The sequence below is a fragment of the Dermochelys coriacea genome, chromosome 7, assembly GCF_009764565.3.
Source record: "Dermochelys coriacea isolate rDerCor1 chromosome 7, rDerCor1.pri.v4, whole genome shotgun sequence".
Classification (NCBI taxonomy): domain Eukaryota; kingdom Metazoa; phylum Chordata; order Testudines; family Dermochelyidae; genus Dermochelys; species Dermochelys coriacea.
The window spans coordinates 58,453,402-58,466,711 of NC_050074.1; the positions used below are offsets into that span (position 1 = coordinate 58,453,402).

At 42.1% G+C, this 13,310-nt stretch overlaps 1 protein-coding gene across 1 annotated transcript in view; it reads right to left on the bottom strand.

The window, feature by feature from the left end:
- The window catches only part of FRMPD2 (FERM and PDZ domain containing 2), a 127,295-nt gene that overhangs the window by 18,708 nt on the left and 95,277 nt on the right, over window positions 1–13,310 (bottom strand). Inside the window, exons 34-37 of the mRNA XM_038410070.2 lie at window positions 10,993–11,030; window positions 2,830–2,916; window positions 2,299–2,363; window positions 435–596 (exon numbers count right to left, since the gene is read on the bottom strand). Coding sequence (XP_038265998.1) covers window positions 435–596; window positions 2,299–2,363; window positions 2,830–2,916; window positions 10,993–11,030 — 352 coding nt within the window. The remainder of the gene's footprint in view (window positions 1–434; window positions 597–2,298; window positions 2,364–2,829; window positions 2,917–10,992; window positions 11,031–13,310) is intronic.

Sequence of the window (13,310 nt, forward strand, 5' to 3'; positions counted from 1 at the left end):
GGGGTTTTGCTATCTCAAGCTAACTCATTAACACAAGCCACTACAGAGAGGCCAGCTGATCTGAGTCATGTCAGAAGCAGGCCAACCCTTTTCTAGAAACTAGCGGCCTAACGCAGTCAGTAGCACAGATATGCCCCCTTTGCAGTAACTGGTGCCTGCCCTTATGAAAAGCACTATGCCAGGAGTCGGGTTCTGCAGGGTTTTGTAGATTAGGAAGCTCAGCTGCAGCTGGGCTAGCACCCGACCACCCACCCTAGAGATCCTTCCCAAATTTTTGACATTTGCCCAGGCAGGTGGCAAGTCACGGGAACCCCCAATTATGATCTGATTACAGTGATCATGTTCAGTGTTTGGTTATGACTGCACAGCATAACACAAACTCTCCCTAAACTTCCAGGGCAAATCTAGACCAAAGCAGCGAAGCCAAACGTTACCTTTAGTAAAATATCACCCACTTGAAGCCTCCCATCGAGATCAGCAATACTTCCTGGGCTGATGGCTTTAATTAGGATAGCCCGGCCATTTCTGCCACCTACCAGCGCAAATCCCAGGCTTCCATTGGCTGTTTTCTCCAACTCAACCTTAATGATGCAGTCCTGCAATTCAGAAGGGCCCTGTTCAAAATGAAGCTAAGTCAGGAGCCAAATGAACTGACAGTGATTATGACTGGAGATTCCTAATGTTCCCTTCACCTTACAGGATACCAATGTGCTTTACAATCTTCACTCGTTGATGGTATAAATTATAGGAAAAATTCTTCTCTTGTGTAGACACGCAAAGGGACTTAAATCGCAGCTGCACACATGTACCAAAGAGATGGTATAATAGATATTTCCATCAAAAATAAACTTATTAAAACAATTAAAGTGTCTTGAGGGGAAAGTCCACCCACATAAACCCTTAAAAGCAAGAAAATGTCTAGTTCAGGTGTCCTTCTTTAACAGGTCAAATTTTACTGATGGGTAAGTCATATATACCTCCAACTTGTACAGTAACACAATACACAGCCTCTCCACAGGACTATAATGCAAAACCTTAGCCTCCGCAACACCACTATTCATGTCTGTTAGGCATTTGTGCACTGGTAGATAGTATGATGAGTTACTTTCACAGGCAGAAGTTTGAGGTCAGAGTTAAGGTTTTATCAAACAAACATATCAAGTGCAATGCCTTGGAAATGTTTACATATTTTTTCAGGAACAAAATTTAGAGTACATTGATAATGAGGCACATTCTCTAACACTTGTGGCAATCTATTCCACTCCAAAAGACAAAGAATTGCTCTTCAGAAATATTTTAATGAACTACCCAGATAGCAGATGATGACGATGCAGGAGATGAGATTGAGATGATGTAGGAGAATCCAGTGATTGGGGTGGGGGAGGAGGGTAGCTTCATCAGAAGCAGGGAAGTCATTTCAATTTCCCCTTGAGTTTGGTGGTTGAATTTTAACAAGAGGGCCCCTCCAGCAAACCACCAGTTGCATGACACTAGCAAATATGTCTTCATAAAAATTCCACCCCCAAAATGGACAATTTTAATTCCAAGCCACTTTGCAGCCCTGATATTTTTGCAGAAATGAGTATCTGCAGTGAGACATGGGAAATGTTGTCCATTTCAGTGGGAAGACTGATTTTCCTGCAATTACACATTTCTAATCTGGCAATTCAAAATTTCAAATACGTCACCTCTTCTGCTGGCAAGTCAGACTATATTTTTAAGGTAAAGCCATTTTGGACCAAAAATATTTGTAAAATTCCACAGGTTTATCACACACTGGCCCAGTTCAACAATCTCACAATGACATGCAAAAATCTCACGTTCCAAGGAGTTCTGGGAACTCTCACACTGCAAAGGTGTTTCACAGCCCTAGTTACATTCATTTCCGCAGAATCCCCAGCTGTACCGTTAGATCTCTAGCGTCTGTGCCGTTTGCCTTCTCTGTTCAGGCTCAATCCTGTGAGGAGCTGGAAACGCTAAACTCCTTGTGAGTGCTCCCAAGAGGGCACTGTGTATGATCAGGGTTTTTTATACTACAGAGCTAGTAATATAGCGATATTACACATAGAAAAATAGCAGTAGAGGGACCCAGTCCTGTGAGCTGCTCAGCACCTTCAAGCCAGTGATCGCTCTGCACCTCACAAGCTATGGCCCTTGAGGAATACGCTTACACTTGCAATGGGACAGAAGATAAAGCAAATACATTCAGTGTCACTGTAGAAAATCCCACTACCAAAATCTGTATCAAGATCCTTCTGCTCGGCAGGCTGCCTTGCACTTGATAAAACGATGACTTACCTCATAATCTGCTGAGTCAGATGTGCTTTGCTCAACCCCACCACTTTCTTCCTCCGAGTGCTTTGCTGTGAGAAAGCAGGATGAGTTCTTATAAAGCTGCATTAGTTGTAGGTTTTACAGTGTAACACTGTACATCACACTACTATTAGACATAATGCAAGTTATTTTTGTTTTCACAAGCAAAAGACCACCACCAAAAACTCACTCTGCACTTACATGGTTTGCTTGTTCAGTCCCACTTCTTGAGCTGTTAACTGAATCCTGTGCCTGTCCTCTACTGTCCTTTTACCTCCCACATAGCAGTTTCCCAAGCAACCCTTAAAGCTGCACGTCACAGGGTCAGAAACATCAGTTGGACAACTGATAACGTACAAAAATGTTCTGTGATACTCCAGGGGAGGCCGTTTTGCTTACTAATAATTAATCTTTTCCATTCACAGCCAGAAGCACCTGCAGATTTTCTTTTTCTTTGAAAGAGATGGCATGAAATATTACAAAGCCAGACTGAGAAATGCAAAGTAATTTCCTTACTATGTTGACGGGGTAGATGTTGTTCTTGGAGACTCACGTTTTCATTTGAGAGAGATACTTTGACTTCCTCTGGCTCAGCAGGTGGCTCTAAAAAACAAGCGTGCAGATTTGCTATAGCTGATAGGCACCCTGCTAAATTTAATGTATGTGAGAGAGTGCGAACGAGGGGTTAGATTAGCCAACTAGGTGCTAGGACTCCTGGATTCTAATTGCAGCTCCAGTACTGACTCACTGTATGACCCTGGATGAGACACTTGGGGTATGTCTATTAATGCAATGAAAAACCCGTGGCTGGCCTGTTCCAACCAACTCGGGCTTGCACGGGGCTTGGGCTACAGGGCTGTTTCACTGCAGTATAGACTTCCAGGCTCAGGCTGGAGCCTGGGCTCTAGGACCGGGCGAGGTGGGAGGGTCCCAGAACTCCAGTTCCAGCCAGGGATGTCTAGTTGCTGTGTAGACATAGAATCTCTGTCCTGTGCTTAAGTGTCCTCATTTTCACAATGGTATAATTAATACTTGCATAACTCACGAGTATGTCATGCAGTTTAATCACCATAATTAATGTTTTTAAAATGCTGACAACAAGCACAGGGCAGAGTTAACATTATCTTTGGTTCATATGGTCAAGTCGGATCAATTTGCTAAGGGAATGAATAGTATGTGTTTGTGAGTGTATATGTGAAAAGGCAATGTATGTAGATATATAGCTTTACAGTACACTATATTTCCTAAAAAAAAAAAATGAGGAGTACTTGTGGCACCTTAGAGACTAAAAAATTTATTTGGGCATGAGCTTTCGTGGGCTAAAACCCACTTCATGAGATACATAGAGTGGAAAATACAGAAGGTAGATATACATACCAGGCCAGTCCTCGCGTACAGACAGCCCCCCAGCCTGAAGCAAATACTCACCAGCAACTACACACCACACAACAAAAACACTAACCCAGGAACCAATCCCTGCAACAAACCCCATTGCCAACTGTGTCCGCATATCTATTCAAGGCACACCATCATAGGACCTAACCACATCAGCCACACCGTCAGGGGATCGTTCATCTGCACATCTACCAATGTGATATATGCCATCATGTGCAAGCAATGCCCCTCTGCCATGTACATTGGCCAAACCGGACAGTCTCAACGCAAAAGAATAAATGAAAGCAAACAGATATCAAAAATTATAACATTCAAAAACCAGTAGAACACTTCAATCTCCCTGGACACTCAATAACAGACTTAAAAGAAGGTGTGAGAATACTTAGCTTAAGGAAATAGATTCAATATGTGTAATGACCCAGCCACACCCAGTCTCTATTCAAACCCAAGTTAATGGTATCTAGTTTGCATATTAATTCAAGCTCAGCAGTTTCTCATTGGAGTCTGTTTTTGAAGCTTTTCTGTTGCAAAATTGCCACCCTTAAATCTTTTACTGGGTGGCCACAGAAGTTGAAGTGTTCTCCTACTGGTTTTTGAATGTTATGATTCCTGATGTCAGATTTGTGTTCATTTATTCTTTTGTGTAGAGACTGTCCGGTTTGGCCGATGTACATGGCAGAGGGGCATTGCTGGCACATGGCAGCAATATATGTTCCATTCTATGCATCCGATGAAGTGAGCTGTAGCTCATGAAAGCTTATGCTCTAATAAATTTGTTAGTCTCTAAGGTGCCACAAGTACTCCTGTTCTTTTTGCAGATACAGACTAACACGGCTACTACTCTGAAACCAGACTTAAAAGTGGCAATTCTTCAACAAAAAAACTTCAAAAACAGACTCCAACAAGAAACTGCAGAACTGGAATTAATTTGCAAACTGGACACCATCAAATTAGGCCTGAATAAAGACTGGGCGTGGATGGGTCACTGCAAAAACTAATTTCCTTGGTATTCATCTCTTCTTGTCAATTGTCAAGAATAGGCCACTTCCACCTTAATTGAATTGGCTCGTTAGTACTGACCCGCCACTTGGTAAGGCAACTCCCATCTTTTCATGTGCTGTGTATTTATACCTGCCTACTGTATTTTCCACTCCCTGCATCTGATGAAGTGGGTTTTAGCCCACGAAAGCTTATGCCCAAATAAATTTGTTAGTCTCTAAGGTGCCACAAGGACTCCTCATTGTTTTTGCTGATACAGACTAACACGGCTACCACTCTGAAAACTATATTTCCTGTTTCTTTCTGGTTTTGAGTTTTGCATTATTATCCCTTGGCAACTTTCACTGGCTTCACTACGTGTTTTTTTTATGTTTGAATTAGATAAGCAATAAATGTTCTATTGTGTTATTATGGAACTCAAATAATGCATATAATTAGTACATTCATAGGCCAGAAGGGACCTTCCCTGCATAAATTCCTATTTGAAATACAGCAGATCTTTTAGAAAAACATACAATCTTGATTTAAAATTTTTCTGTGATAGAGAATCCACCACATTCTGAGGTAAATTGTTCCAGAAGTTCCAATTGTCCACAGTTAAAAATTTGCATATTATTTCTAGTCTGAATTTTTCTAGCTTTAACTTCCACTCATTGGATTTTTTTATATGTCTGGCTGCTCGATTGAAGAGCCTTTTATTATCAGCTTTTTGTTGTTCATGTAGGTACTTATAGACTGTGACCAACTCACCCCTGAACCTTCTCTTTGTTAATCTAAAGAGATTGAGCTCTTGAAGGCTATCACTATAAGGCATGGGTGTCCCCTCCCCCCAATCCTTTAATCATTCTCATGGCTCTTCTCTCAACCTTCTGCAATTTACCATTATCCTTCTTGCATTGTGGGCACCAGAACTGGACGCCAGTGGTCACACTAGGGTAACCAGATGTCCCAATTTTATAGGGACAGTTCTAATTTTGGGGGCTTTTTCTTATATAGGCGCCTATTACCCCCACCCCCGTCCCGATTTTTCACACTTGCTATCTGGTCATCCTAGGTCGCACCAGGGCCAAATACAGAGGTAATAAAACCTCCCTACTTCTACTCAAGATGCCCCTGTTTATACATCCCAGGATTGTATTAGCTCTTTTGGCCATGGTGTTGCATATAAGGAAGGTGTTACCTTGTCAACGCAGTCAATGCACTGAGAAGCAAATTATTATTATTTTTAAAAGGGCTTTGCTAAAAGGAATCATTTGGGATTATAAAAAGAACATGTAATCAAGGAGATGAAATTTATTGCGCCTTTGTGTTGCTTATCATCACAATAATACATCTATGGAAAGATGATAACTAGTTTTGAAAGCACCCTGGGAATATTCGTGGAAAGTTAAAGTCTCACTAAGATGAATGCAAATATGGGCTGGTGAGACATTTTGGTCCAGAAGTGACTTTTTCAGGCCTTCCTCATGTGGATAAAGATTTCAGTTAGCCAATCAGGCATCAGAAACATCATCAGTTGACTTAGGCCTTACCTACATTCAGGTTTTGCACTAATTTAACTAAAACAGTTGAAAAACAGGTTTAGTTACATCCATGCAACCCCCTAGTGCAAATGCAATTATAGTGCTAAGAAGGGATTTATAATAGCACAGTTTGTTTCTGTTTTTCTATCAGTGTGGTTACACTGGTGCAGTGTACACGAGGCCTTAGATGACCAATCACATTGTACAACAGTGAAGTATGAATAGAAAATAGTCAAAACAGTCTTAGTGAATTGTTTGCAATCAACCCAGAGACTAAAATATGTTTGCAGAAAACTTCCATCCAATCTGTCTGAACAATGAACAAATTCACCTAACTCAAAATCTGAGCATGGAGAATTCAAACATGGGTTAAATGCCCTGAACAAATTATTCTTGGCCAATAGTTCACCAAGCTCTATATTTTCTCTCTTTTGGTAAAGTGCTGTGTAGTTCTGTTTTCACCGTGGGTGTAATTTTAGTAGAAATAATAAATTAAAAGTGGCAATTTATCCATTTTATATTTTAAAATGCAACATATCAACATAGACATGTGGTTGGTGAGATGAAGGCAGCTGGGAGATTAAGGGAGTTCACCAGCAAAGGAATGCAGGGAACTAAGGTTGTTGTTTTCCTTCCCTTAATTTAGAGGTACTCTACAAGGAAGAAGTCACAATAGGAGGAAAATGGTGTGCCGCTAACACCACTGCTAGCTCTTCCTTTGTCTGCAGGGGGGCCCTAGCCAAACAGGTGTCCTCCTGACCCTAGAAGTTTCTATCCAGGTCCTTTTCTTGACTTGCTGGGAATGTGACCTGCATGTCCCTGCCAATGAAAGCCAGGCATGGGGAACCACCTGGTGTCAGAGGTGTCTGTTGATGGAGTCCCTCAGGAAGCAGGTAGAGAGCTGCAGGATGAGCTGGTACATCCATATAGCATACAGGAACATGAGGATTATGAGGATGCACATGGAGATGTCCAGGATGGAGGATGTTAGCTGGCTACAGATTGCTACAGCAGCACCAGAGAAGGAAGGTGCCTCTGCTGGAAGGAGACTGGCTGCCGGCCGCCTCAGGCAGTAGACAGTGCTTCACCCCCATCCAAATTCCCCATCCTTCGCAGTCAAGAACCAGTATGCTGTACTGGCAACAGGCAGTGAGGGGCAGACCCCAATGACTGAGGAGAAGGTGCCACCTGCCCCAAAAGCTGGGAGGGTCATGGCCACCAGACCCAAGAGGAGGAGGCATAGGGTGCTGGTGGTCTGGGACTCCCTTCTGAGAAGGCTGGAGACATCCATCTGCTGACCTGACATGAAGTCCCAGGAGGGTCTGCTGCCTGCCTGGAGTCCATGTACAAGATATTATGGAAAGATTATTTAGACTCTGATCCATTGATCCTGGAAAGATTATCCCTCTAACCAGTGCCCCATGCTGCTTATCCACATGGGCACTAATGAAACTGCAGGTATGACCCTGAGCAGAGCAGCAATGACTACCAGGCTCTGAAGGTGAGACTGAAGGAGTTGGGGAATGAGGCTATGTTCTTGTCCATCCTCTTGGTTGAGGGTAAAGGCCCAGGCAGGAGCACACATCCTGAAGACGAATGCATGGCTGTGCAGATGGTGTCAACAGGTGGGCTTTGGCTTCCTTGACCATGTGTTGCTGGGAAGAGATGTGGTCCGCCTGACTAAGAAGGGGAAGAGTATCTTTGGACACCAACTTGCCAACCTTGTGAGGAAAGCTTTAAATCAAGTTCAAAGGGGGGCAGATAAGCCCATAGAGAAGCATAAAAAGGCGACTTTAACAAAGGGTTAGATGTTGGGAGTGGGAGCAGAAAAAAACATTTACAATAGTGGTCATGGGAGCAATAACAAGGAAATCATTGTGGGAATCTGCTCAACATCTTAGATGTCTATACACAAATGCAAGGAGCATGTGGAATACACAGGAAGAACTGGAAGTATTAGTACACAAGCTAAATTATGAACTTATTTGGCATCACAGAGACTTGGGGATAAATCTCATGACATGAATATTAGGAAAGAGGGGTATAGCTTGTTCAGGAAGGACAGGCAGGGAAAAAGCGAGGAGGTGTTGTACTATACACCAATAATATATTAACACTTGTTCTGAGGTCCAGCAAGAGGGAAGAGGCAGAACAGTTGAAAGTCTTGGGGTAAAGATAAAAGGGGAAAAAAGAGGTGTGACGTCATGGTAGGTGTCTCCTATAGACCATCAAATCAGGAAAAGGAGGTGGATGAGGCATTTCTAAAACAACCGCAATATTCAAAGCAGAAGACCTGGTAGTAATGGGGGACTGCAGCTACCCAGACATCGGTTGGAAAAGTAATACAAACTACATATTTTCCAGTAAGTTCTTGGAAGCTATTAGGGATAATTTTTTATTCAGAAAGTGGAGGACGTAGCCAGGGGGACAGCCATTTTAGACTTGTTTCAGACCAGCAGTGGAATTGGTTGCAAATCTGAAGGTGGAAGGCAATTTGGGTGAAATTGATTCTAAGGAAAAGAAGGAGCAAAGGCAGCAGACTAAGAACAGACTCCAAAAAGTAGACTTTAATAAAACTCAAAGAACTGGTAGGTAAGGTTCCAGGGGAAGAAAAGATAAAGGATAAAGGAGAGCTGGCAGTTTCTCAAGGAGAGAATATTAAAGACAAACTGCAAACTATCCCTGTGCAAAGTAAAGATAAGAAGAATAATAAGAGACCAATATGGCTCCATCAGGAGCTGTTTAATCACATGCAAAATCAAAAAAGGAATCCTACAAAATGTAGAAACATGTACGAGGAAACATTGCTAAGGAGAGGAATAAAAGAATAGCACAAGCATGTAGGGACTAATACAGAAAGGCAACGACACAAAAAGAGTCACACCTAGCTAGGGATATAAAAGGTAATTAGAAGAGGTTCCTTAAATACATTAGGAGCAAGAGAAGATGAAGGAAATTGTAGGTCCTCTACTTAGTGGGGAAGAAGAGGGAATAACTGATGCCATCAAGGTTTTTAATGCTGATTTTGCGTCAGTCTTCACTAAAAAGATTAATGGCAATCAGACACTCAACACAATTAATTTAACAATGAGGGGGAAAGAATGCAAGCCAAATAGAGAAAGAACAATTTAAAGAATATTTAGATAAGTTAAATGTATTCAAGTCAGCAGGGCCTGATGAAATTCATCCTAGGGTACATAAGGAACCAGCTGAAGCAATCTCAGAACCATTAGCAATTATCTTTGAGAACTCATGGAGGATGGGCGAGGTGCCAGAAGACTGGAGAAAGGCAAACATAGTACCTATCTTTAAAAATAGGAACAGAGAGGACCAGGGAGTTATAGACCAGTCAGCCTAAATTCAATACCTGGAAAGATACTGAAACAAATTATTAAACAATCAATTTGTAAGCACCTAGAGGATAATAGGATTAGAAGAAATAGTCAGCATGGATTTGTCAAGAACAAATCATGCCAAATGAACCTAATTTCTTTCTTTGACAGGGTTACAGGCCTAGTGGATGGCAGGCTGTAGAGATGCTATATCTTGATTTTAGTAAGGCTTTTGACAGAGTCCCTCATGACAGTCTAATAAGCAAACTAGGGAAATGTGGTCTAGAAGAAATTACTATAAGGTGGGTGCAAAACTGGCTAAAAGATCATAATCAAAAAGTAATTATTAATGGTTTGCTGTCAAACTAGGAGTGCATATATAGAGGGATTCTACAGGGGTCTGTTTTGTGTCCAGTACTTTTCAATCATTTCATTAATGACTTGGATAATGGCGTGGAGAGTCTGCTTATAAAGTCCGCAGGTGACACCACGCTGGGAGTGGCTGCATACACTTTGCAGGACAGGATTAGAATTTAAAACCACCTTCAGAAATTGGAGAATTGGTCTGAAATCAACAAGATGCAAATCAATAAAGAGAAGCACAAAGTCCTGAACTTAGGAAGGAAAAATCAAATGCACAATTACAAAATGGGGAATAACCAGCTAGGTGGCAGTACTGCTCAAAAGGATCTGAGGGATATAGTGGATCACAAATTGATTATGAATCAGCAATGTGATTCAGCTGCAAAAAGGGCTGATATAATTCAGGGGTTTATTAACACGAGTGTTCTATGTAAGACAAGGGAGTTAATTGTCCCACTCTACTTGGCACTGGTGAGGCGTCAGCTGGAGCACTGTGTCCAGTTCTGGGTGCCACATTTGAGGAAAGATGTGGACAAATTGGAGAGAGTCCAGAGAGAAGCAACAAAGATAATAAAAGGTTCAGAAAACCTGATTTACTTGGAAAGGTTAAAAAATTGGGCATGTTTAGTCTTGAGAAAAGATGACTGAGGGGGGACTTAGTAACAATCTTCAAATATGTTAAGGGCTATTCTAAAGAGGATGGTGATCAATTATTCTCCATGTCCACTAAAGTTAGGACAAAAAGTAATGGGCTTAATCTTCAGCAAGGCAGATTTAGATTAGATATTAGGAAAAACTTTCTAACTCTAAGGGCAGTTAAGCCCTGGAACAGGCTTTCAAGGGAGGTTGTGGAATCCCCATCATTGGAGGTTTCTAAGAACAGGTTGAACAAACACCTGTCAGGGATGGTCTAGGTTCTTGGTGTACTTCGTCCTGCCTCAGTCCAGGGACTGGACATGGTAATCTCTTGAGGTCCCCTCCAGCACTTCATTTCTATGAGTCTGTGATTCCCACATTCAGTCCTGTATTGTGAACCCATATATAAAAATATAACTACCATTACTTACTATTCTGATGCTCTGTGGGAACCACTGGATTGCCATTTCTGCCAAAAAAAGGAAATGTTCTGAACGCTAAGAATTCCAGACTTGGTAATGAAAGTATGACTACTATATGTTTAAAAGGCATATAGTTTAGTAATATTTTTACAAGTATACATCCATTATTATGTTATTTTAAAGTCATGTTTTTTATAAAGCACTTACCTATAATGAAATTATAGATTCTTATTCCATATTTACCCAATAGCAGTACTCCTTAATCATATACGTGTGAGAAAGAAAGCACCTGTTATATACTGTCTGTCCCAATGTAGGCCTCATCCACAGTGCATTTGGTTGAATCCAACCTCAGTTCCCCATCTGTAACATGTGGATAATAACCCTTCATTTCATTTACCATTTGTTTGGCTTGTCCATTTACATTGAAGGCTCTTAAGAACAGTGGGTGTCTCTACCTATATGCATGTGCATCTCGGTTGGGGCCTTTAAGTGCTACTATAATACAAATAGTGGATAATAATAAATTATTCAAGCTTCATGGGAATACTATTGGGTATACTGCAACAGAATCTCTAGTCAGCTCTTTAAGCAAGGTAACTCTTTTTGGTCTGTTTATATTATTTGATTTTCCTCCTGAGATCCAGGGCTGGCCTTACCATGAGGCGAACTGAGGCGGCCACCTCGGGTGCCAGACTGTGGGGTGGGGGGGTACCACTAGGACCCAGAGTGTAGAAAATTGTGTCTGCTGTTGGTGCATATGTATTGTCTCTGCTCTAGATGTACAGAGAGGGTGGAGTGCTGTGCTGGAGGAAGGAGGGCACAAAAGACATAACAGGCAGGCAGGAGAGAAGGTGAGAGGGAATAACAGAAAGCAGCAGGAGCTGCAGGGAGAGAGAGGAGGAGGAGTCTCTTATGTACCTCTCTAGCACTCCCAGGAGCCTGGACTGATTAACACCAGCTTCTCAGGGAGCTTTCTGTTTCCTGCTGCTTCCCTGAACCCACTTGAGGAGAACAGGCAGTCAACTGAAGTAGTAGGAGCCAGTTAGGACCTTAAGATGCTGATATCTTCCCTCACTCAGGCCCTGCTACCAGCCTGCTTAGTTGTCCCCTTCAATTGAGTGTTGAGAGCCACTATAGCTGGCACAGAACAGCAGTCATGAGTGAACAAAGAAAATGCCCCACTAGGGAAACATTCAGAAAAAGAAAAAGCAAAGGAAGCTTTTCTATCTAATTAGGAAGGAGCTCTCCTGAGATACATAGACACAAATATTCACGGTGAGCCTTCGGGCCCCAGTGAGGATGTGAGTGGCGAGGAGATGCCTGATCTTCCAATTAGTCAGAGTGCAGGTGACCTGGCAGCTATTGCAGCATCCATATCTCCATCTCAAATGGATGTAACCATGCACATTCCTGAAGAGAAGTGTAGATCAGAGAAGAGTGTGGTTGAGGCACAAGAAACAGCTGCTGCTGAGTTTAGTTCCATACATCTAGATGATCCAGGACTGTGGACCCACTTGAGCAGTAGCCTGAGGGACTTTCTTGTACTGCATGGGCCACAGCAAGTGAAAAACTTCATGTTCCCCAAAGACAATGAACATGGAAGTTTCCATCCAACACATTACTGGCGTGAAATCCCCAATGGTGACAAACTGGAGAGGCCATGGCTTATGTACTCAAAACCCCAGAATGCTGCATACTGTTTTTGTTGCAAACTCTTCCAGTGTAATGTTCCAGCCACACTGGGTTCTACAGGAACAAAGGACTGGAAAAATCTGGCTAGAAATCTGGCATGCCATGAGAAGGCAGCAAATCACCAGAGAGCATTCCATAAGTGGAAAGAGCTTGAGATGAGACTAAGGTTATAGGCCACCATAGATGATCAGCATCAAGAGAAGATTGCATCAGAGTCTTTTTACTGGCAAAATGTTCTGAAAAGGCTCGTTGCCATTGTGAGAATGCTTGCTACCCAAAACCTAGCACTGCGTGGCACTTCAGATCAGCTGTATGTGCCAAACAATGGAAACTTCCTTAAAATTATGGAGCTGATGGCTGAATTTGATGCTGTACTCCGGGACCATCTAAGAAGAGTCACCACCCATGAAATGTACACACACCACTACCTTGGAAAACAATTCAAAATGAGATCATACAGTTAATGACAACAAAAGTCAAACAGAAGATTGTGGCAGATCTGAAGTCAGCAAGATATTACTCTGTTATTCTGGACTGTACTCCTGACATCAGCCATATGGAACAAATGACTTTAATGGTGCGTTTTGTAACAACAACAGAACCTAGTGAAAATGTCCTTGCAATGGTGACTG